This window comes from Drosophila elegans, unplaced genomic scaffold, assembly GCF_018152505.1.
Source record: "Drosophila elegans isolate 14027-0461.03 unplaced genomic scaffold, ASM1815250v1 contig_183, whole genome shotgun sequence".
Lineage (NCBI taxonomy): Eukaryota > Metazoa > Arthropoda > Insecta > Diptera > Drosophilidae > Drosophila > Drosophila elegans.
In genome coordinates, this window is record NW_024545550.1 from 6285246 (window position 1) to 6309096 (window position 23851).

Sequence of the window (23851 nt, forward strand, 5' to 3'; positions counted from 1 at the left end):
TTTTTGTGAATCAATTATAAGTGGTGGCGATTACAAAGGAAATAAAATATTTATTTTCTTTAAAATTACAGCCACCTTTTGGCATTCGATAGACATACACACTCTGCATTGAATGCAAATAAGTTACTTGTAAATAAAATCCCTCCTCGTTATAATGCCAGCAATGCGATTCTCGCTGTTAATCACCAACAAGTGACGCAGACCCAGAGCTCGGAAAATCTGAAAAATTCTGGGAACCGAATCGTGCTGAGAATTGGATGGGGATAATTAGTATTTGAATCGAGCTTTTGGGTTGCGGAAAGTGACTCACCGGATTGACTCGTACAGGCGATGGATTCATAAACATGGACAGGTCCACTGTGTAGTTTATTTTTTCATCTAGCTTGCGAACGCTCTGAAAGGGGAGACTTAAAACCCACGACTTAACAAATCTTTAGCCTGCTAAATACCTTTATTGATGGATATCGCGGATAGAGATCTCTAAAAGTTTGAATAGAAGTATCTGGCAGCCAGAAGCGTTTATTCTCCACATATAACGATTTCAGCAAGATGACAATCAGCTGCGAACGCAAGATGATGCCGCAAACACGACCCTCTGAACGACGATCCTGCAAGATTTAAATGAGTAATAATTTAAAAACTCAAATTATAAACATTTCAGTTATCTCACCCCCTGCACATCATCCACCACAGGGAATCCATTGTGCTCACACTTCTTTAGCATCGAGTATATGTAATGTGCGCTATCGCGAAGCTTGATGCAGACCACAGGACTGCTGAGTATTTTTTGAGCTGTCAAGCCCTTGTATTGCGGTAACGGCTCCCAAGTCAGCAAGGGCACATGATTCTCCTGGATCTGGGTATCGTAGATGCCCTCGTTGAAGTAATCGCCCACCCACTTGGCGCTGATTAGTGCAATGATGAGAGGAAAGAAGAAGGAGCTCTCCACGCCAGTTGTTTCCATCAAGATGACCGACAAGCTGATGGTCATGCGGAGTACTCCGCCCAAATTGGCGGCTGCTCCAATAAGAGCGTATTTACCCGGATGCAGAAACTCCTAGAATCGGAAAATGTGGTTTAACTTTAGAGTATGATGTCTCACATTACCTACCGCCTGCGGGAACAGGTAAAACGTAACCATGGCCAGGAGACGCCCCCAAGCAGCGCCAACCAAGGCAGTTGGGATAAACACTCCCAGTGAGACATTCAATCCAAAGGTGGCACAAGACAACACATAGTAAACGACTGTAAACAGGGTTAGCGTAAGGATCTTATGCGAGCCTAGAAGAAAAACAAAAAGAAACTTGAGAGATAAGTTAACACCTTTAGCAAACTCCCACCTGGAGGATCGTGGAACAAGGATCGAACTGTGGCCTCTGGCGTTTGAAACCACAGGGCAGCCACGGCATTGTACTCGTTGTCCTCGCAGAAAAGCTGGACGGGATGGTTGGTTGGGTCGTTGCCCAGCGGACGACAGTCGTTGATGAAGTAGATCATCAGGCAAGCCAGCGTTACTCCCATTATGGCCACCACAACCGCTTCGATTACTTTGCCAATCTTCCAGGGAATGAAGCGCTTGCGAAACTTATTGATTCTGGTGTTAAGCGAGTTCCAGGCGGCTCCAAGTAAGCCTCCAGTTACACCCAGGAGCATGAAGATGGGCAGCTCGAAGTAGTCGAATTTCAGCGGCTGATCAAACTTGCCCAAATTGAAGAGGCCCGTGAACGTGAAATCATTAAGGCCATGATATGCCGACAGCACAATGTTTAGGGTAAACACGCTGATGATGGAGGCCACCAGTGTGCGCCAAATGAGATTCTGGTTCCAGAAGCTGGCCGCTTCTTCCAACGAGAACAGCATGCCACCAATCGGGGCTCCAAAAGCGGCTGATACTCCGGCTGCTCCTCCGCCCAGGACGAAATCCCGTTTCTCGTGATCATCTCGGAATGCCTTGAACACCCTGAAATCCTTCACGAACGTGGTGCTCTTGCCTTGCGAGATTCCGGCAGCCACCACGGCTCCGGCGTGGATCATTGGACCCTCCTTTCCACCAGCCAAACCACCTACCACTGATGTTATCACGCCGATCGCCTTCACAGCAAGCGTTTTAATCCGTACAATGCGCGGTATTTTGACGCCATTCAGGTAGCTTTTCACTTGGGGAATACCACTGCCGGCGGTTATGGGCTCAATGTACGTAACCATGGCTGCTCCAAAGGCCACCGGCAAAATGCTGAAGAGAAGCCAGTACAGGTAAGGAATGACAAGATCGCCATCGCTTGCATCGCTGAGGGGAACGTTTTTTTGCACAGCTGAAAATATATACTATAAGTATCAAATTGTACATAAATAATAAAAAAATACAGTAAAACATGAGGGATTAAAAATCGAATTTTAAGTAGAGAGAAAACCATTAACGTCATTAGTGAACACAGCTGTTTTTTTTGTGCTTATCTAAATATATCCGTTTACATATTAAAAGTTGCAATTTTTGTATAGACTGTGGGACAATCCTAAGACAAGATAGTCTAACTTTCTTATAGAAACTTATAGCCACATTTCTTAGACCTTGCGGATAATATATTTATATTGGAAGCAAACTCATTCCGATTTGAAAAAATTTCTCGAAACCGAGATAATATGAATAACAGTTAATTTTACGTACATTTAATAAGGAATTCGTACTTCAGTTCCGACAGCTCTTCGATTATGATATCTATGCTGCAGGCTATGAGTGCCGTTATAATGCCAATCTGTATAAAGATGATCCATCTTATAACATCCTTGCGCAGGGAGAAAGGTTCCGCCAGCCGTTTCCGCTGTTCATCTTGAAACAGCGTGTTTTCGCAAACTTCATAGTCCAAGCTCTGCAAGCGCGAGTTACTGATAAGGAACATATATCATACACCCCACAAATATACAGACCTCGTAATTGGGCGTGGAAGCCGCTGCCGTCCTGGATCTTAAATGGAAAATGGGTTCCGAATTGTTAATATCCCTATTAGTACTACCCGCATTTCCATTTGTTTGCTAAAAAAAAAAACAAAGTGCATCGAGTAATAAACTTAATATGAGTGATCAAAGATAAGCGAAGAGCTACTTGTAAAATCAAATGATGATTCACCATTTTTGGTTTTAGGTATATACTTACTATTTCACTCGCAATTGAAGGGGTATTGTTTTCCAGTAGCGGGGGCTGATCATTATCTATTAAGTGGTAAATCCCCGAAATACTTTGTGCTGCTCCACCTGAAGAACTAGTTGCGGGCTCTTCGTTAAGGCCAACCAATCCGGCATCTTCTTTTGGCTTTGAGCTATGACCTGTCCCTTTACTGGGAATAATTGGATCATCCTCATCGCTGGTGCCATCACCTACATCAATTAATGTCCTCTTATCGTCCATTATTTAAAACATAAATGATGCTAAACAACAAAAAGGCAAAAGAATACGAAACAAAGCCGATTGAGTGTAACCATCTGCGGACAGCTGCAAAATCCCATAACTGGATTAAGAGTATTTTATCGAGGCCTTTTTTAAGTGAACAAATTTTTGAAATCGCAAATTAATACGGTTCAATACACTTTATTGTTATAAAAGTGGAAAATAAAATAAATGTGATCTTCGTTAAGGTCCCTTGTTTAAAGTCGTCTCAAAATAGAAAATTTGAGGGAGATTTTTGATGTTTACAAATACTGAGTGGGATCAAATTGGTGTTTCGGATTTAGATTTTCAAAATTTACAATTAAATAAATCCTTCAGGCACTCTATTTTGGTATAAGTGGAATACAAAGTGTTTTGTTTTAAATTACACCCTTATTGAATGGGTTCAAATTGAAAATTCGGATTCAGAAACTTGAACTTGGCCGCCTCCAACAGCAAACGGTTATGTTCAATCTGATTGCGGCAGTGCAATTCCTGATTAATTTGGGCCATCGTGCGCTCCAGGCGCTGCAATACATCCCGCTGAGGGTGCTCCAAGAAGTGGGTAAACGACACCGATTGTGAGACGGCTTGGGAGCGCGAGTAGTCCATGGAGCCATCCTCCAGCGAGGAGGACAGCGAGCAACTGGATTTACTTTCGCCCGGCAGCGATGGAGTCCGGCTCAAATCGATGGCTGCTGGTTGATCAATCAGGAATAAAGAGCCACTGGCTTGCTCCGGCTTGACGGGACGACCCAATAGAGAGACACTAGCAGCTGTGGATGCCGAATTGCTGGGCAGGGTCTCCACAGAGATATTCGAGACCTGAAAAGAAAGAGGAATTTACTTTAGTAAATAAACTTAAAAAAAGATTAATAATATTAAAGAAGGATATTTCAAATTTTAGCTCACGAGCAATAGTCCATAGTAGCTTCTGTTTTATTTCTTCTGTTAGCAAAGCTTTAACTTTAACTGCAATTTATTAAATTAATAAGCTTAGATAATAAATTCATAAACAAATTCAATACTTGGCTATAATTTAATATGTGTATATTTTTTATGTAACTGAGGAAGAAACGTTCATCAAATTCTTCTTCAAAAATTTAATATCGAGAATAATTAAAATTAAAACGTACTACAATTACTGGGCTACAATTGATCAGGAGCCATTGGTAGGATAAAGTGGCATATAGTGAAATTTTTAAGAAACAAATCTATTTTGGTTCAGATAATTTAAGCACTGGTAAAATCAATTCAACATATATATAGAGTTTCAAACTTTTGAAGTTCTACTGCATTTATTTTTCAAATTTACTCACATCCTGAACAAAAACACCGTGGCTGTTGGCTATATTTGGCGGATTGGCTTGGATGCTGTTATCTGAAGTTGAATCTCCGGACTGGAAAGAGATAAAGGGATCAGCACACTAACACAAGCTCCATTTTTCATTGAGCTATTTCGCCGTGCGAACAGATACTGTATATAAAATACACGAGCAAGTGTGGGGCCGGCCGCTCTAACGGTGATTGGCAAAGTGAGATGTTATCTCGCTTCTGCACTTGTGATATGCATACCTTGCGAGTGGCTCCTTCCTGCTCTTGCTTGTGGCGCTGGAACACCGTTTTGATTTTCAGCTCGTGGCTTTTAATTCCCGTAGGATTTTGAATCTCCGGCAAAATCGCAACCGTACTGGAGGCTGGGACGGGGGTCTTCTTGCGGGGCTTACCAAAACGCCGATTCTTCATGATGCGATCACGGCGTTCCTCGAGTGCCGCAACCTTCATTTCGTGCAGTTTTCCCAACAACGAACTGTGACGCCGCTTCACCCGGGAATATCAAAAATATCAGAAGCTTTCTTTTTCTATAAGATCCCGGAACACCTACCTTTATGTGCATGTGAAAATTTCCCGTGGAGCGCACGCTGCCGCGATAAATCCGATCCGGCGGACAGTAGCAGCACTTGACCGTAACATTATCGCCCACCTGGTTTTCGATGCGGTATAGCTCTCCGTTTAATATGTACGGCACATGCTGGCGCCTCTCCGGATCCACCTTAAGGTCCATTTTTTCTTCCGATTCGTTCAGGTCGACAGACATTTTTCAGCTTCAAAAGTGGGAATGAACCTTCTAGCTTTCGAGAACGAAGGCAAAAGGAGGAATGTGTCAAAGGCAGAGGAAGAGATACAGATTGTGTTCTCGCAGGAATGGAAAGAAAGAGAGAACCAGGAAAAAGCAACGGTAAATGGCCAAACGAAGATAGACACAACGACGACAGTAGGGCATCTGTGCACGTTCGAAAAAATTTGACAAAATGCGCTGCAATTTCATAGTGTTATAAAATTATAAGTTATGATTAATATTTAAAATCAAGCAATCAATTCAATGAATGAAGCTTTCTTACATTCCAACCGAATTTGGTTGTTTTTGTGATAAGCCTTTTAGAGAAAAGGATGTTTTACAAATTAAATACATATTTAATAGACATGACTAAATAAAATTGTAATAACTAATAGATTAAAAATAGGTTTAATAATTCTATAATTCTTTTAATATTTTCATTTCGCTTTAATCAATTTTTTATTTAAATAACTTTAGCTTTTTTGCGCCAACGCAGCGGAAGTAATAAAACAAACAGTCTGGCAGCTCTACAAATGCATAGAAACGGTGTGGCATTCCTGCACGACCAAAGAAAACAAGTTGGCAGTACAATGTCTCAGAATAAGAAAATATAAACAATTTCATGTGCCTCACGTGTTGAACTTTAACAAGCAAAACAATAGTGCTATCCACAATTATTCTGCTCTATTGCACAAACATAATCTTAACAATAAGTAGAAGATATGTCGGAGCTATCGCCTGATGCCAAACCAAATATATTAATAACCGGTGGGTTGTGCTTGCCCCTATTCAATGTTTATATTTTATTATTCATTTATTGTTATTTCAGGCACTCCTGGTGCTGGCAAATCGTACTTATGCGAACGTCTGGCCTCCCAACTAAAGTTTGACTGGTTGGACTGTTCCAAAATCGCCAAGGAAAACGATTTTGTGGAGGAATACGATGAGGAGTACGACTGCCCCGTTTTGGACGAAGAAAAGGTCTGCAAATCCTAGTTACCTAACAATTTTAATGACTGTAGTGTCCTATTTAGCTGATGGACCACTTGGAACCCCTGATGACCAAGGGCGGCAACATCGTGGAATACCATGGCTGTGATTTCTTTCCAGAACGCTGGTTCCAAGCCGTTTTCGTGGTCACCTGTCCCAATAAGACGCTCTACGATCGTCTAAAAGAACGTAACTACAACGAAAAGAAGCTCACATCGAATGTTCAATGCGAAATCTTTGGAACCATTTTGGAAGAGGCCCGAGATTCCTACAAATCAGATATTGTCTTCCAACTCAAGGGCGAAACGAAAGCCGATGCCCATATGAGTCTGAAAACTGTGAAAAACTGGTATCGTATGTGGAAAAGAAAATAAAAGTAGGATTAGTCAGTTTATTATATAATCTAATGTAGAAAACTTAAACATTTGTATGTAAATTTACTATTATTTACAACAAACAGCGTGTATAAAATCGAAATCTTAAATCTACAACCTAAACGCGCGTCATCTTAAAGCGAAGCGGTCCATCTGGGGCGTACATGAAGGTGACTGCGTAATCCAGTGGCTTGTGGTTGTACTCCAATTTGTAGTTTCGCAGCAGCTTGGCCAGCAATATTTGCATCTCCAGATCGGCGAACCGTCGACCCAGGCACATCCGGGCTCCATATCCGTAGGGAAGCGAGGCGAACGGATGCAGTTTGCCGGGAGTTCCTCCGTTCTGTGGCTTCAACCATCTCTCCGGTCGGAAAGTGACCGCATCCGTCACATACTCCTCCATATTGCCCGTGACAATCGTCGGAAAGACGGCCTGCACTCCCTTGGGCACCTGGTAGCCACATATGACACTGTCCTCCATCAAGGTGCGCCCGTTTCCAATCACCGTGCTGTACATGCGGAACACCTCCTTGATGAAGGCCTTTAGGTGGTGCATCTGATCCAGCAGCGGAATTGTGAGTGGTGTGTTGGGATCCGGAAGCAGTCGCTTCAGCTCCTCGTGCACCTTTTGTTGCTCCACCGGGCGAGTGGCCAGTTGATACAGCATGGAACAAACGGCCATGGATATCTGAAAGTAATAGAGTTATCAGCATTTCTATACATTTTCTTCGGTATAGAAGACTTACAGTATCGATTCCGACTAGAATCAAATCAAGAGCCATTATGGTGGCTATCTTTTCGTCCTTCTCCGACAGGATGACCTTTTCCACAAGCGACGGCTCGCCGGCTCGTTGACTAGGATGTTGTGTCTTAAGTCTCTCGGTGGCACTCTGAATGTACTTCATGCAGACACTAAAATACCATTGGAATTAGTTTTTGTGAATCAAATGTGTTTGTTACTGTAAGTTACCCCACAAAGAAGTTCATGTTCTTCACATAGCGCGTCCAAAGTGGCGTGGGAACGTATCTCCAGTAGGGAGCCTTTAGCTCCAAAGTGGCGACATTACGAAGGGCATACTTGGCAGCATCTATGATTTGTTGGGGCTCCGAATCGGGCTTGAGATTCGCTTCCAGACAGCCCAAACGAGTGTCCAGGGCTACGCGACCAATGCCTGGAGATTGGACATTGTGTGTTTAATAATTTCAGATAGCTGCTAATTACAAAATATACTTACACTCCAAGGACCATTTGTGAATCTCGTTATCGAAATCTTCGGGCAGCTCTTGGTTTTCGTCCAGCAGCTGCTCGCAGCGCACCAGGAAATCCTCGGTGATCACCTCCAGCGGCTGCAAATATCGCCGGATGGTGGACAGCTGCAGCACTGGCTTCTGGACACGCGAACGGAACTCCCGCCAAGGTTCTCCGTGCCTGAATGGAGTGGAGTATATACACATATATATAAATGATATAAATAAGACCATTCCACCTACACTCCGACTACGCCACCGAGTTCCCCGAAGAAATCCTTACGCACCACGCTCTTGTACTTGACCAAACTGGGCATCGAGGGACGGAAGGGAGTGGGTCCCTCGCTTCGGTAGCACTGAAAATTCATAAAATTGCTGGCTTAACATCCGACAACTGCCGGCAATTTGTTCGGTGCTGGAATTTCGTGTAATGGCTTGGTGCCTTCGTGGTTCGCTGGTCATGCGGAAAGTGCCAGCCACTATGCCGTCCGTGGTGTTTAATGCTTACCTTTTCAATTTCGTCGGCATCGTAGATGAAGAGAAGATCGGGCCTTCCGATGAGACCTCCAAAACGCACAATTCTGCCATAACGATCGTGCAACAGTGATGATATTTTGGCCACATCGGAGATGGTGTATTGACCAATTATTGGCATCAATCTGCGGAGCACTCAAGGTTAAACAAATCTCTATGACAATGAAAGTTGCATTGACTTTTTCTAAAGGCGCAAAAATATGATTTGTGGGCAAAATTCGTCAGCGTGCAGCAAAATTTCACACGTTATTAGGGCGACCTTGAATTCAACGCTAATTGAACGATAATTAACTGGATGACGTGCCGTCGAACGGATTGTAACTTAAGGCTTAGGATAGGCCAGGTGTAAATTGCTGGACTCCCACACGCACATTTAACAAGAATCGTTAGGAAAGCTAAGTTTAGAGTCGCCTATAAATATTTAGTTAGCATACATCATCGTTTACAGGGGAGAAAAACTAGTTGGGATTGCGTGTTTTTTTGTGCAAAAACCCATAACAAATAAGTGGTGGTAAATACACACGAGTGGCTAAATTCAATATAATTGTTGAACAAGCTGCTTAACTTAATTGGGTCAAGCGAAACGGAGGGTGTTTGGTTTTTTGGTGCAATTGCAGTTCGCTGGGAGAAAGCGAGCGAGTTTGCCGCTTGAGTCTTTCGATTTCGTTTTCGATTGGCTGTCCTTACCTCCAGGTATTGCCCAGAATGGGAATGGGTTTCGGTCCGGGTATCTGGTTGTAGGGCAGCGCATTCTGCCACTCGGCCGTGGAGTGTATTCGCGGGGCACTGGCCGCCTCTGGATCCGCCAGATGCGGACAAGTGGCTACGCCCGTGGAGCTTTTGCGGCTCTCCAAGCGCCTGGAACCTGCTCCACCAATCTTCGATACACTTCGTCGCAAATGGTGACCACCTGAGGCTGTGGAGCGCCACGCCTGCATCGGAAGTTTATTCATTTCCTCGGAGCCAAGAATAAAAATGGGCCAAAACTGATTTAAATTCAAATCAGATTTCACTGGTCGTGTAAGCCTCGATTTCCAATTGTCTACGCTTGACGTTGACACACTGAGTTCCGCGGGGCAATGTAACTGGCTTCTAGCGGGAACCGCAATCAAGTTCCACACCGAACGACTGCCTGGCACAAACTACTGCCAGCTCGACCTCCAGCCATCCAAACAAGCCATCTTTTCTGAGGCTCTTGAGTTGCTGCTCTTTGCTGCTTTAAAAGAGAAAGTGCTTCACTGCTCTTAAGCTCGTCGGTGTCTCGGCTTTGAATAATGTGACTGAAATATTTTTTAGAGGATATTTTAGTTTTTTTTTCACAAAAGTCAATTGCATTTCGTGCTGCTGTTCCAAGAGGTTTGTTTGAACTCAAGCCAGACAAAAACAAAACAAAAATCTTTTAGCGAGGTTGTAAACAAAAAACGTGCAGCGTACACAACATTTTAAATGGTCAAAGAACAATAAAATACAGTTTTTACGTTGTCACAAATAACAAATACAAATTTTGTAATTATTTGATGTCAATATTCTTATTTACTTAAGATTAAATTTTTACAAAAATTAAGACAATAGGAAAAAAGAATTTCAGAAATTTTTTTTGTAGATTTACTTATAAATTTAAATTTGGGGCAACAATTAATCAATCAATCGTCGTCAGCTTGCAAATTTAGATAACAGTTTTCATCGATTTGTGGAAGAACCCTGGTCCGTGTTTAAGTTCCTCTGTTGGCGCGGATACAATTTAAAAAAGTTAGCTGTTTTGCCGGAGACCACATATATGTATTATGCATATACGGATCTGAAGCTTAATTTTTAATTTGCCCTCAAAGCCAAGCCAAAAGCAATTTGGTTGATTATTACGTGTTCCAAATCCATAAGCTTGAAATTATTTTTGGAAACATCTAATGTGTTCCATCCAGAAGTGATTGCTAAGTGGTTAGTTCCGCAGCAATATTGTCCCTCCCGCTTGGCCGAAAGTTCTTGCAGATTGTCTTGTTACAAGATCTTTGGAGGGCTGTCTGTCCTGGTTTTATCCTGTGCAGTTCAGTTTCGGTTTTATGATCTCACAGATATCTGACAGCGTTTGCTAAGATCGCATATGCGTCTTTCGAGGCGCTCGTTATTAATGACATTATGACACGATCAAAATTAAATCACTCTTGTCCCTACAATGTACGTTAAATAACACATAAATTATCAAAATATGTATATGTTTTAATCTCCTCTACAGCATGACATCATTTTGGACAATCTGGAATATTCAGATGATTTCCTGAACAAACTTCTTCCCCCCAAGGAGTGTATAAGATACAATATTTGTATAAATGGCAATAAGCATTAAAAAAAAACGAAAGTTTGAAATAAATTTCACATATTCTTTATATATTTAGCAATTTCTCTTTTGATTACAAAGTTTACGTTCAATACAATAGAAATTTCACAATTTTCAAATGCCTATCTCGTGCATTTGGCTTTGTTTTAATTGTTTTTAGTGTACTGCTGAGTTTAATGAGATTGTTGTGCAAAGAAATGTTGAATACAGTTTTTTAGTGAACGCATAAAAATATAAAACTTTCTTGCAATAAAAACTTTGAACACATCAAAATCTTTTCAAAAAGTATAATTTATTCTTGACATAGTATAACGGACCTTGTCATTCCACCATTTATTAATAGTATAGTTTAAATCGTAAATGCTTTCCTGGCTTACAGTCTAGAACTTGACTTTATAGCTTAAGTAGTTTTGTGGGATTGGCGACAAATCATTGATTGAATGGCACATATCAAACTCATGCGTGTGAATGATTGATAAAAAAAAAAAGAAAGAGATGAACACTTTAAGAGGCAAGTCTAGATCGAATTGTTTTGATTGTTTGTTGGGGTGGTTATAATAGCATAAAAGTTACGTTTTTAGGGTCTTTACTAGTATGAAACTTAGCTAAGATGCCGTAAGCATATGAATATAGAATGGCATATGTATGTAGACTTAGACTATCCGCTTTTGGCTTCGGATTAAATTAAGATGATGCAGAGTGATAAATATGAAATGCCGTGTGACAGTTTAAAGACAGAACCTGCACAATAAACGCTTTTCGCTTTTCGTCTACTATTTAACTCTGTTTTCTGTTCTCTGTCCCCGATTTTATACACCTCCCTTATTCGATAATTAACTATGCTTAAGTGCTATTTATAGGTATGAATGTGTGTATCTAGACTTAAAAATTTATATGGCGGCGTCGTTCGTATTTACAGTTCTTTTCGGTCATTAATATATCGCACATTTGATTAACTAAAACTAAATGGACCTCTGCGGAGGGCGAACTGAATTCAAGTTCGTTCAATGCAATTCACAAATTCGAGTCGAATCAATAATATAAAACAGAAACTAAAAAACAAGTAACATCTATTGTTTGACGACTAATACTTTCAGCCTGCCGGACACTTTTAAGGCGAGGGCTTCAGTGTTAACACTCGAACTCGTTGGCCGTTATGGCGCTCAGATCCTTCATGAGGCCCTCCAGATTGGCCATTTCCTGGTTGAGCTCCTCGGTGGATGTGCTGGGTGCCAGTCTCTGAATCTCATCGGTTGAGTGGACGACCGAGCCACCGCCCTGCAGGCGATTAGGCGTGGCAGCCGAGAAAGAGGGCTTCTTGTAGGGCGACTGGTTTTGTGGACGTATTGTGACGGCGGGAGCTGCTGAAAAAAAAATATATTTCATTAAAACTGGAATCATATTTTTATTTGGTAATAAAGTAATCAAAATCAAACTAAAACTCAAATCATGTAATGAATTTGTTGCAAATACTATACTCACTATGCTTATTAATGGGCGTGGCTCCGCCTGTGGGCGGTGGTCCTGGTACACTGAAACTCTTCAGAGGATGCCCACGCTTGGAACTCTCAATGGTGGACACACAACCATTGCCAGCAGCTCCATTGCTCGCATTGCTGAAATACGTAAGTGAAAAAAGGGAAGGCACTTATTAGAAAAAGAAAATGATTTATTTATTTCTAATTAATAAACAGGGGCCGCACAAGACTGATTCAAATGATAATGGGACATAGGGAACCGCTCGTGGCAAACGACTGCCCAGAAAGCCGACTGCCTCCGGTGCCCAGAAAGTGCCGCTTCCGCGCCAGTTGAATCTGCTGCGCCTTTTGGGCCAGCCGGATGTACGGCTGGCGATCGGAGACGGACATCACGTTCCACGTGTAGGTAGCCAGCTCTGTGATGGTGGCCGCCGTGCGCATGCTGTAGACACCCTTGTACTGATGGTTGATCAGGATCTCGTCCAGGCGGAACTTGTTCAAGAAGTTAAGGAACGGCGACGGCGAAGCCATCAGAAGCAGTTGCTGCTCGACGCGACGCGGAAGCGTTTGCTTGTTTAGCTTGGTCACCCTGCTCGTCGGTCCGTGCACCAGATTGTACTGCACACTGGGATCGATCCGCCCCCAACGAGTCCTCGAGCACATTATTGTTCCTGGGTCTTTACCACAGCAGAGAGTTAAAACTAGGGGAATTTAGCTGGGAATTTTGTACAACGTCTATCACCAAAATGTGAGCACATGCCAAATGACATCGAAATAAACTGGTGAAAGCAACGCCTACTCCACTCCACTTACCAGAAGTTGGCATCGTAGCCGCCGTAAGGATGCTCCGGAGTCTGAGCCATTGAGTTGCTCTGCGGCTGGGTCAAGCTCTGCTGGGAGAGACCCGCCTCCATGGTCATGTGGGATCGATTCTGGTGACTGTACTGGGTGCGCGGGTACTGCGGTCGCTCCATCGTTCCGTTCATTGAGGTGGCTGCAAAGAAAATGGGTTTGGGGCTTAGAATCCAGTCCATCTACCCAGAGGCCGTTGCCACTCACTCATATATCCCGGCACGTAGGATCGCTTGTCCAGCGAATTGGTCACATGACCCGGCACTGGCGTCTCCACTTCGTATTCGCTGTGAACCACCGAACGGGGCAGGGTGAGGGCACCACTACTCGAGGCTCCATCGCTGCAGACCGGTGTCACTGTGTGCAAGCCCTTGTCTATGTTTTTGAGCTCCATTTGATCATGGTGTATCCATAGATCCGGTGGCTTAGGCACGCCCACGTTGTTCTTTTGGTAGCTGCAAATACAAAAGGGTTTAGAAAATGTTTTGTACACACATTAGTGGCTGGGAAATCCCACCTCTTCTTTGTGTGCTCTGGCGAGGATTGCGGCTTACGCCGGCATAGCATTAGGATGCCCAAGAGCACCACGAGTAGCACCACGGCCGTGGCTGCAATGATGATGTACAACAGTTTCTCGTTGTCGATTCCCTTGGCTATGGTGTCGGCCTCCTGCATTATGACCGCTGCACTGGTGGTGTACGACACCAGAGCCGAGAAGGGAGCGTTATTATTTCCCTTGGTGGTCCTCGCCTGAACTTTGAAGTAGTACGTGGTGTAAGGCTTCAGGTTCGAAAGCATCAGCATGGTCTCCTCGCCGGCAAAGGCCTCCATTGCCCAGTCGCGATCCCGCTTCGTGGTGTCCGTTGTATAGTAGACATTGTAACCGGTGATCTGGCCAACTGTGTGCTTTGGCGGAATCCACTGTACGATCACGGTGGGCGGATTCAGTTCATCCAGGCGAACGGTGACCTCTCGCGGCGGCGTGACCGGCACATTCTGATACGTGCTATTCAGCACGGACATCGACCAGGACGACTCCCTGCGACCCTTGACCACTTTCACAGCAAACTCGTATTGCGTATTGGGTCGCAGATCATTGATCATGCAATTGAGGTCCGATGTGTTGTGATAGCGATAGCGGTTGGATCCCGTGATGCCATAGCTAACCGTATAATGGCGATTGTCGGTCACATGCTGGTTCTTGTTCAGCATCGTGTCGATCCAGTAGACCACAATCGACGAACTGGACATGGTGATGGCTCGCAGACCCACCGGAACCTCCAGCGGTGTGGGTGCATCTACGGGCTCTTCATCGCGAGTCTTAATGTTGTCATAGATGGGTGGACCGTCGCCCTTAACATTCCTCGCCCTCAGTGACACCACATACTCCATGTTCGCCTCCAGATTCTTTAGTATGTGATAGCGCTCCGTCTCCTTCAGCTCGATGATGTTCTCGTCGGGAATCCCGCGACCCCAGCCCAGCACATAGTTGCGTATCTTGATCTCCGGCTGTTGCGGTGGACCCCAGTGCAGGGCAATGTTGGTGGCTCCCGGATGAATGTTTATCCAAATGGGTTTTCCTGGCACCTGCGTCTCGTCCAGATCATTCTCCAGTGTGTTGACGCGATACCATTCCGTAAAAGGTCCTGACCCGTTCACCGTCATGGCCGCAATTTTAACCTGGTACTCGGCATTGCGATCCAAGCTGCTCAGCTCGAAGTAACGAATGTTTGCCGGAGTACTCTTCACCTGGGGCGCATCCTTGAACTTGCGATAGCGTATCTTGTAGCCAGTAATCTGGCCATTGCGATCCTCCTCTGCAGGTGGCTCCCAGTGGACGGTGATTGACTAATTAATCAATGTAATTTATAAGTTAGAAGGCCCTTGTTTTGCAAATATCAATATACTTACGCTGGAACTAGTCACCTCCAGAGTGACATTATTTGGCGGCTCCGATGGCGTGGATGAAAACGTTTTCACACGGATCTCAGCCGAGGGATCGCCCATTCCATTCCTATTGAAAGGCACCACGGAAATCACGTAGTCCGTATGCGGACGCAGCTCCGTCAGCAGAGCATCCAATGCAGTACTATCGTGATACAAATCTGCTCCGCTATCGTTCTGTAGTAAATTAATTTATATATATATTTTGCATTTTAAAATAGTTTTTCAATATCTCACCTCCGAGTAGTAAACCCGATACTTGAGTATCTCGCCATTGGTCACCGCGGGCTCTCCCCACTTCACATAAATCTCCTTGTGACTACGGGCATAGCCCTCAAAGTTGCGTGGCGGACCAGCAATGTTCACCTCCGGTTGGGTGCTGACCTCCAGTGGAGACGAGGATGCGCCGCTGCCAAAATTGGTATTGGCCTCCACACGGAATTGGTAAGTTCTGCCCGGTAGCAGTGATTGAATGTTGACCTGTTGATCGTCATGCGATTTGGTCACCATTTTTTGTTCCCTAAAAACGTAATTTTGGTTATAATATAGATATAGATAGGTATGTTTTTCTGAATAAATAGTTCGATTTCTTCTAAGTTTAGTATTTTAGGTATTAGCATTTGTAACATTTCGTCTCATTTGATTTTTACTCAATTTGTTTTCGTTAGGGGGAAAGCTTGAAAAATCTTATAATGAAAAAATATATATATTGACTGATTTTACAAATCTCTAATCAGGAAGTAACCACAGGATGGAAACCAGACAGGCAGACATCCATCTGATTGAATCGAAAGCCAAATCATTTCCGCTTGACTGAGGAGATGAAGCCATTCGACGACTGGTTAACTATGCAAATAGGGTTAATCCCTGCTAATTGCTGGTTAATGAAGCAGATGCCAGTTATGCGGGTAATGCGATAATTTGCCGCCGCCACTCACCTCTCGCTGTTGTTCATCTTGTAGTAGACGGTGTAGTAGACCACATCGCCGGCATTCTGGAGTGGTTCCACCCAGCTGAGGGTCACGAATCGGGACTTCACAATCTGGGCCACCAGATCACGTGGCTGACTGGGCAGACGGGCCTGGAGTCCACTGTCCAGGACCTTGGAACCGGGATGCGGGGCACTCGGATCCTGCTCGGGAGAATCTGGGGAAGCAGGGGATTGTTTTTGCTGCTGGGATTTCTTGGTATTGCTAGCGCGATAGGAGTCCAGTATTTTCTGTGGGTCCTCGCCCTGTTTGTAGGCCTCCAGGAGAGCCTTCTTGGCGGCTGGGTCGTCCTCGTCATCGTCATAGTCATCGTCGTCGTCCTCGTAGTTCTTGGATTGGTTCTCCAGCGGCAGAGCACTTGCCGTGTTTAGGATATTGAACATGCGATCGTTGAGCGGTTGCTCGAATTTGGGAAGCTTTCCGTTTGGAATCCGCAGTCGTGTCGTGCCGGAGTCATCTTCGTCCAATTCATCGTCCTCGTCCGCGTCCGTAAAGCGTGAACTGCCACCGGACTTGGTGCGCAGCTGCTCACCCGAATTGAAGGGCTTACGCCGCTTGGTCAGATTGTCAAAGGTCTGAAGGGATTTGGTGGAATGGCCTTGGGGTTTGCGTTTTTTGATTTTCACTTTTGGAGTGGGATTTGTAGGTGGTTGGATGGTTGTGTTTTGGGGTGATGTTAAATGGAAATGAGGCGTGGATTAAGGAAATAAAAGAACAAACAAAATAAACAATAAGTTAATAAATTATATTCGAAATTAATAATAATTCATTTCATGTGGTTTAATATATATAAACTTAATTGAAATCTCTTTTGTAGGTCGAATAGCATTCCATGATTATTATACAGCAGTTTCAAATCAAAAGTAAGAAAAGAAAACTATTGGGAATAAATTACTTAACGTACAACAAAGAAGGCTCCTAAGCTTACGCTTACAGTGTGAAATATCACATTTTACCATAAACAAAAGAGATTTCCATATTTTGAGTTAAAATAACTTGAGTAATTAAATGTATTACTACACAAACAATACACACATAGACGCATACGAAATTATTTTACAAAAGCAGGATGAATGAAAGGATATTTGTACAACAAAGGAAATAGGGAGATTCGGGAGTTTAAGGCATTAAATTTCGTTGGGTCAATTTACAGGCCTCACATTGGGCGCCAATTATTTAAGCTGCACAAATACTGGACACCGACCTAGATCTACTTTGGTTATATCTTTTGATATTCCACTCACCTCCTTGGGGAACCACCCGTAGACGAGCTGCAGCATGCACACTGCCGGCCGCATTGGTGCCCACGCACTGGAACATGCCAGCATCGGAGTTCAGGAGACCCAGGATCTTCAGATTGTGACCATCCACCAGTTGCATGTAGTCGTTGGGAGTTATGAGATCACCGTTCTTCAGCCAGCGAATTGTGGGCTTGGGCTTGCCCCAGATGTCACACTTCAGCTCTGGCTCATCCTTCTCGTGCGCAGTCGTGTCCTTGGGCGCCTTGATGAACTTCGGTGGCTCCTGGACCTGCACCGTGGCCTGGGCATCCAGAGAATCCACCGTATTACTAGCCCGGCACTGATAGTTCCCAGAATCAATGTCCTCGGCACTGGAGATTTGCAGCGAGCCTGTTCCAATAATGGAGAAGCGGGAATCCAGATCGTTTAGGTCCAGATCCATGCCATTGCGCAGCCACTTGATCTGCGGCTTGGGCACTCCATTGGCCACACAATCCAGGGTGACAGTGTCGCCCTCCCTCACGGTTTTGGGCGATGGACCCACGAGAAACGAGGGAGCCACTGCATTCTCTGCTCCCAGTTCGACGGATTTCTTGATGTTCAGATTGGTTTTGCTGCTCAGCCGGGAGGCACTGCCCGACGTCACGTTGCACTGGTAGGAGCCCCGATCCGACGGACCCACCTCATCGATCTCCAGCGCTCCATTGGGCAGCACCACCATGCGCAGCTTGTCCACGACGAGTGGCAAGTCATCCTTGAACCACTGCACCGAGTGCTTCACGCCCTCCTGCCAGTTGGCTTCACCCAGCATGCAACGGAAGTAGGCCGTCTGACCCGGCAGCAGGTAGGTCTCCAGGAAGTCCTGATTCAGATCCGGCTGGCGGGCAATGGCCACCAGTGCCGGACGACTCAGCACACTGCCCACGCCGTCGGCACTCAGAAGGCATTGGTAGGCTCCCGTCAGACCACGGTTCTCCTCCACCGAGCTGATGTACAGCGATCCGTTCTTCAATTGCGTGCGGAATGTATCGCCCACGATGACCAGGTCCTGGCCATCGGGTCCGCGCCACCGGATGCTCACTGGTGTGGGCGAGCCGGCCTTGCCCTTGCCTCCGCGCCCCACCGATGCACTGCCCGAGCACTGAAGCAGCACGGAGTGGCCCTCGGGCACCACGGCGTCCTGCGGCTCCAAGGTGAACAAGAGTGCTGAAACAACAAAAGCATAGAGATGGTGAAATTATTGCACTGTCAGACAAATATCTTTAATAAATATATATTATATAAATATTGATATTTGAAATTGTTAGGTATATATATATATATATTACACAATATTCTTTTATGTGATTTAAAATTATCTTACAAATAGGTCTTAGTGTATTGCAACCTACATAACACCATCATAGATTTAAGAATACATTATTTATAAAGTTTAAATTGCGCTTTATCGATTTAGAAATCCCTGATTTTGAGAAAATTTTTCCAGAGTTTGGGCAGATTTTTTGCGTGTGGGGTTGGGGTTGGCACATTCAAATGGGGCTTATGCCACGGCTCAAGTCAGCCGCCCCCAGTTTACCGGAGTGTGCCTCCACTCGAGGACCGGCAGCTTCTGCAATCTGTCAACTTGTAAACATGGCTGAATAATTGAGGCTACAAAGGCCAACTCTCTCTCGAAGGCATGCAGCAAAGGCAGGGGCGGAGGCGAACGAAAATGCGAAGGGGTCGCCGGCAAGCAAATATTTGCATTTCCACTTTGGCTCGCCCGGTGAGGGTGGTGGGTGGTGGGTGAACTGAATGTCTGGGCACGAGAAGTTGGTAGGAGCTGTGCCTGCCAATGAATAACCTAACATGCCTGAAAGAAAAATCGAGAACGCTTGGAACTCGGAATCCTCAAAGGCTTGAACACAGGGGCACAAGGCGATATAGAATTTCTAGGGGGAACTCACTCAAAAGAGGTGGCACTCCCAGTTATTTAAAGCTAAGATTATTAGCCAAAAATTGGTATTAATATATGAAATGTATAAAAAATCATTTATGAAATAATTAAAATAAAAATGATCTTTATTTCTCAAAATGTAGGAACGCCTGTCCAATACATCATAAATTGAAAAAATTATACAAATAGATTTAAGCGACTGAATTTTTTTTGGTTTCTTTTTCGTTTTGCTTTTTTCAGTCATCACTGAATTATGTATCAATGAGAGCACAGCCTTAATTAGACTTCGAGTTCCAACCAGAGGAGCGTGAGTTAAATGCTGCTGGAATGATGACTTAATTTACGAAATTTATACAGCTGTACAAACGACTTTGGCGTCATGAATTACACATTACATTTTATTTCATTTCACAGACAATTTAGTCTGCCAGGACTGAGGATTCAGGGTGCACCTGCAGCTGCAGTTTCATTCGGACTGCTTCCCCAGTGGATCTCATTTCCATTTTCCCTGTTGCCATTCCGGACCCGACTTTGACCGCCCGTGAACTTAGGCTTTTTGCCTGGAATTCTGGTGAAGTATGCCTGCCATTTATTCGCTTTGTTTCCGCCTCCGTACCGCTTCAAATGCCGAGTGCATGCACTTCTGTGCCAAAGTTTAAGCAAAGTTATGCGAACCGTGTGCAGTTGGTTTCGACCATATTAGCTTGACTCAACTCTATTAGGGTAAACTACTTAGCGCATCTGGCATTTCCCCCCTGCTCTTGAAACTCCATGAGTGAGTGTGCCTTGTATTTCACATTTTATTCGAGCATTCGAGACTCGACGTGTGGCTTTTATGGTTATTGCTTTCGGGGTCTTGGTCTGATGGACCAGAAGCTCAACTCTTTTTTTTTCACATTTCACTTGATGAAATGGTTTTTTTTTTTTTTGTTAACATTCCCTCCCCTTGAATATCCCTTTTTGCCTGTGTGTTTTTTATGGCCAGCTTTTAGGAGCTGTTGAGATAAACATGCAGGCATAAAGACAAGATATGGTCGCGTAATAGATCTATATAATTTACTATATCCTTTTTATAAAAACCTTTTAACCCCCGTCAACTGTCAAGGTGAACTGAGCTGAATAAAATCTTCGATTCGACTGAATTCACTTTCCAAGCAGCTGCAGCTGCTGCATTGCTACCTGCACAATTCACCCCTTTTATTCTCACTTTTTATGCAGCTCAATTTCAGGGAACAGACCCGCATTGCAGCACTGGGGTTGCTTTTTATTTAACGTTCTTCTTGTTAGCTTATTTAATAATTATTCTGTTGAGTATCGCTGGCCATTCGGCTCTAAATCAAATGGAGACATCTCGCTACTATTCGGTTTTTATGGCTTCGCAGCAGCAGCAGGGAGCTGAATCCAATTAAAAACTTTATTGCTCGAATTGATTTTTATTGTACGCTTCTTTGGCAGCAGATAAATAGAGAAAGGGAGAAACAATTTCGAAAGTCGGAGAGGGAAAGAGGTTATCGCTGCTCCAAAAAAAATTGTGTCAATTGGTTTCATTTCCCTCGTTCGTTTCCATCTCTCTTGTTATCTATGGAACGGTTTTAATTATGACAGTGGGGGTGGGGAAATGCCACGCCCACGTCCGCGCACTCACACACATGCTCACACAAAAAATCCATAATTAATAAATTAAACCAATTAAATACAAAATGTTCGATTTGAAGTGGCAATTCATTATAACTGTAATTGCACAGAGAAAATAATTTGTGTTTCTGGCTTCACGAAAGCTCAATTCATTTTGAAATTGCGGATTTATGTGAATTATTATTATAGGCCTTGAAAATCTGTACTCTTTGGTGCAAAGAAAAGTTGACAATTCCTCTTTACTTTTATGCAAATTAAATCCTTGGTGCATGCAAGCCCTTGAGAGCTTAGAAAGCGGACCTTGTTTCAAGAAACATTTCAGGGGTAATTTTCGTATATATAGAGTTTTTTGTACCCTACCTTATGCATTTTTGTCCAACTGTGGTTGGCCTTTGTCTGGTTAAACAAGAACAAAAAAAGGTACAGAAACAAAAACCCTTTTTGCATTATTTGTACAACTCCCCCAACTCAAATTCTTCTACCACTTTTTGCAGACTTTTTCATCCTGAAAATACTTTTTGTCGGCGGGCAAATTAAAATCAAAACAAAAATTACGCAAACCTAAAGCTGAAAAAGAGTTGATTTGCTTTAATTGAGCAAACATTTTGTACAAATTTTTTTTTTTTTTTTTCAATTGAGTTTGCCATTTCCGTAATTACGCGCGACGCGTTCATTGAATCAAATTAAACAATTATAATTCAGTCAGATTTGTGCGTACAGTTTCCTAGAAATTCCACTTTAAAAATTGGAGCTCTGCGAGCGAAGCAGGAGAAATGGGAAAATGGCTTAATTGAGTTTAATTGTTGTAGCGGACCTACAAAATCAACTCGACAAGTCACGCAGCAGGCATTTACATAAGATTAACAACGAAAAAAAAAAAAAAATGGAAAATTCGAAAAAATGAATTTGATGCATTTTGTTCCAAGTTTAAAGTGATCCAAATTCGTGGACACACAGAGAAAAAGAGGGAATCGGTGGTCCATGAATATTTATGATATTCCAATGAATTTGCATATTTTACGATTTTTCATTTACAGACGATAAAGCCCAAAGGAGGAGCAGGCTTAGATGGCGACAGTTTCTCCGGCTCCTTTAAAAAATAAAAACAACTTGCTTTTGCCATATGCAAATTGCAGTTTGTTGGTCGATAAAAAATTAGCAGTTCGGAGGAATAGACTTTGTTAACATTGGTCCAGTGAAAAATGCCTGGTCAAGAAAGACATGACAGCTTTGTGCGAAGTGGGGAAATAATGTGTACACACAAAGAAAATATTTTCCTTTCAACTTGGTGTTAGCTGTATAAATTTTAAGTTTTTAAAAATAAGCAAATATTTTTGTTAATATTGCACATCATAACTTTGTTGATGAAATAGTTATACAAAACTTAAAAGTAACTTTAAAAACCTAAATGACTTTTGAGTTTTTACAGGCTTAGATTGCTGTTTTCCCTGGGAAAAACCTTTTGTTTTAATTTTTCCAGTACGCTCACATGATTACCCATTAAATGGCATAGTCTGCGGAGGAGCCAATCAAATTAGCATATGGCCAAAAAGAGAAAACTCCCTAAAAGGAGGCAGCATCACGCAAGAGACGCGCACAATTAGGCAGAAATTTCCATTTGCCAGTCAGGCGATTCCAAGCCAAACAGCAAATATTTTAAAAGACAAAAAAAAAAAAAGAAAAAAGAGCCACAAAAATTTCGCATATCAGCAGGCCACGATCAGAGTGAAAGAGGGGAGGCCATTAGAGGCAGCTAATGGTAGCACCTTTTAAGGTTAAATTGGGCAGGCCGAGACTCAAAACTGATGCTCGACTGGCTGGCCAACTCCTGGTCACCTTATCGCTGGCCAAATTTATGCACAGCTCACAAACTAAGGGTTAAATGTGCCAATAAGCCAAATGCGGGTGTACCCGAATGACGCAGCAAAGGAGACCAACGAAACGAGATGGTACAGAGGATAAGGGTCAGGGGAATACCCTTTATTGTTTTAAAAAAATCAAACAATGCGTAGGAACACAATCAACAAGTGCAAGTTCTTTTCTAAAACTGTTAGGTTTTAAAAAAAATAGACAGATAAAAAAATTTTCGTTTTTAAAGTTCTTTTTTGAAAACTTTGTTAAGTAAAGCGATTGGCAATCTTACTTAATGAACAAAATGATTCTTATTTTTAAAAGCAGTGAAATTTAAATAACGATAACAAAAGATAGATTGTTTTTTTTTTAAAGTCTGTTTCTGAAAACTTTACTGAGTTAAAAAATTTTCAAACCTGCTTAAGACTGATTATAATTTCTAAATGCAGTGAAACCCATAACTATATTTAAATAACGATAGCAAAAGAAATCCCAAAAAGTCTCTACCCTTTACGAACACAATACCACCCATCGTAAAATTTCTAAGCCGAGGGTACACTAAACCGAAAATCGCCAACTAAAATCTGTAAGCTTCGCAGCAGTTGGCCGCATTTGCATTTTGCCCCACTATCGAAATGTGCATCGCACGCTCACGCGACTCGAAAAAGGCCCACAGGCCGCACTCGCCGCCACTGCAGCAGCGCCCGAAGTTGCAACTGCAACTGCAACACCAACAGCAACAGCAACATCCATTGCAGCAGCAACTTCAGGCGAAGACCTGGGCATCCGTCCGCCATCGATTGGCTTGCCAATGTTGATTTTCCGTTTGGTTAGTGCACCTCCTAACTCCCCCCAAACAAAAGGAAAGGCGTCCGCAAAATAAGAAGGAAAAACGCAAATGTATGCA

General features: G+C 43.3%; 6 protein-coding genes across 15 annotated transcripts in view; 1 reads left to right on the plus strand and 5 right to left on the minus strand.

Moving 5' to 3' along the window:
* Positions 1–30: 30 nt before the first annotated feature.
* On the minus strand, positions 31–3476 carry LOC108143408 (H(+)/Cl(-) exchange transporter 7). The gene is made up of 9 exons (XM_017267797.2): positions 3152–3476; positions 2926–3030; positions 2666–2867; positions 1341–2312; positions 1112–1281; positions 671–1057; positions 450–608; positions 311–394; positions 31–246 (listed from the first exon to the last, which is right to left on the minus strand). Exons 1-9 carry the CDS (start codon positions 3401–3403, stop codon positions 124–126), a joined length of 2454 nt encoding a protein of 817 aa, XP_017123286.1. The 5' UTR covers positions 3404–3476; the 3' UTR covers positions 31–123.
* A 91-nt stretch (positions 3477–3567) lies between these two features.
* On the minus strand, positions 3568–5683 carry LOC108143330 (protein stand still). Its single transcript, XM_017267650.2, has 4 exons — positions 5307–5683; positions 4997–5242; positions 4741–4821; positions 3568–4246 (listed from the first exon to the last, which is right to left on the minus strand). Exons 1-4 carry the CDS (start codon positions 5517–5519, stop codon positions 3815–3817), a joined length of 972 nt encoding a protein of 323 aa, XP_017123139.1. The 5' UTR covers positions 5520–5683; the 3' UTR covers positions 3568–3814.
* A 432-nt stretch (positions 5684–6115) lies between these two features.
* On the plus strand, positions 6116–7018 carry LOC108143490 (adenylate kinase isoenzyme 6 homolog). Its single transcript, XM_017267940.1, has 3 exons — positions 6116–6308; positions 6370–6521; positions 6575–7018. The coding sequence occupies exons 1-3, from the start codon at positions 6263–6265 to the stop codon at positions 6902–6904; spliced, it is 528 nt and encodes a 175-aa protein (XP_017123429.1). The 5' UTR covers positions 6116–6262; the 3' UTR covers positions 6905–7018.
* LOC108143489 (probable cytochrome P450 301a1, mitochondrial) lies at positions 6917–9843 on the minus strand. The gene is made up of 7 exons (XM_017267939.2): positions 9374–9843; positions 8661–8811; positions 8396–8508; positions 8140–8333; positions 7875–8076; positions 7651–7816; positions 6917–7592 (listed from the first exon to the last, which is right to left on the minus strand). Exons 1-7 carry the CDS (start codon positions 9637–9639, stop codon positions 7023–7025), a joined length of 1662 nt encoding a protein of 553 aa, XP_017123428.1. The 5' UTR covers positions 9640–9843; the 3' UTR covers positions 6917–7022.
* Positions 9844–11047: 1204 nt separating this feature from the next.
* Positions 11048–23851, minus strand: part of LOC108143289 (neogenin) — a 37169-nt gene continuing 24365 nt past the window's right edge. For 5 of the 10 annotated variants that reach the window (XM_041707712.1, XM_041707710.1, XM_041707711.1 and 2 more), the window contains 9 exons: positions 17526–18728; positions 16231–16906; positions 15530–15812; positions 15260–15469; positions 13866–15196; positions 13556–13803; positions 13310–13490; positions 12501–12634; positions 11048–12382 (listed from right to left, as the gene is read on the minus strand). In XM_041707712.1, the coding sequence (XP_041563646.1) occupies positions 12150–12382; positions 12501–12634; positions 13310–13490; positions 13556–13803; positions 13866–15196; positions 15260–15469; positions 15530–15812; positions 16231–16906; positions 17526–18728 (4499 nt within the window). In that variant the 3' untranslated portion in view covers positions 11048–12149. The remainder of the gene's footprint in view (positions 12383–12500; positions 12635–13309; positions 13491–13555; positions 13804–13865; positions 15197–15259; positions 15470–15529; positions 15813–16230; positions 16907–17525; positions 18729–23851) is intronic. The other 5 variants (XM_041707714.1, XM_041707713.1, XM_041707708.1 and 2 more) reach the window with 5 other exon arrangements.
* LOC108143491 lies at positions 12670–13294 on the minus strand. The gene has a single exon (XM_017267941.2). The coding sequence runs from the start codon at positions 13157–13159 to the stop codon at positions 12731–12733; it is 429 nt and encodes a 142-aa protein (XP_017123430.1). The 5' UTR covers positions 13160–13294; the 3' UTR covers positions 12670–12730.

Coding starts and splice junctions, on each gene's coding strand:
- LOC108143408 (XM_017267797.2), bottom strand. CDS start 3,403: ATGGACGATAAGAGGACATTAATTGATGTAGGTGATGGCACCAGCGAT. Junction 2,868..2,925: donor CTTCCACGCCCAATTACGAG/GTCTGTATATTT, acceptor TCGCGCTTGCAG/AGCTTGGACTATGAAGTTTG. Junction 395..449: donor CGCGATATCCATCAATAAAG/GTATTTAGCAGG, acceptor CTCCCCTTTCAG/AGCGTTCGCAAGCTAGATGA.
- LOC108143330 (XM_017267650.2), bottom strand. CDS start 5,519: ATGTCTGTCGACCTGAACGAATCGGAAGAAAAAATGGACCTTAAGGTG. Junction 5,243..5,306: donor ATTTTCACATGCACATAAAG/GTAGGTGTTCCG, acceptor TCCCGGGTGAAG/CGGCGTCACAGTTCGTTGTT. Junction 4,822..4,996: donor AGGAAGGAGCCACTCGCAAG/GTATGCATATCA, acceptor ATCTCTTTCCAG/TCCGGAGATTCAACTTCAGA.
- LOC108143490 (XM_017267940.1), top strand. CDS start 6,263: ATGTCGGAGCTATCGCCTGATGCCAAACCAAATATATTAATAACCG. Junction 6,309..6,369: donor ACCAAATATATTAATAACCG/GTGGGTTGTGCT, acceptor TTGTTATTTCAG/GCACTCCTGGTGCTGGCAAA. Junction 6,522..6,574: donor CCGTTTTGGACGAAGAAAAG/GTCTGCAAATCC, acceptor TGTCCTATTTAG/CTGATGGACCACTTGGAACC.
- LOC108143489 (XM_017267939.2), bottom strand. CDS start 9,639: ATGAATAAACTTCCGATGCAGGCGTGGCGCTCCACAGCCTCAGGTGGT. Junction 8,509..8,660: donor ATGCCGACGAAATTGAAAAG/GTAAGCATTAAA, acceptor ATGAATTTTCAG/TGCTACCGAAGCGAGGGACC. Junction 8,334..8,395: donor CTCGGTGGCGTAGTCGGAGT/GTAGGTGGAATG, acceptor CACTCCATTCAG/GCACGGAGAACCTTGGCGGG.
- LOC108143491 (XM_017267941.2), bottom strand. CDS start 13,159: ATGTGCTCGAGGACTCGTTGGGGGCGGATCGATCCCAGTGTGCAGTAC.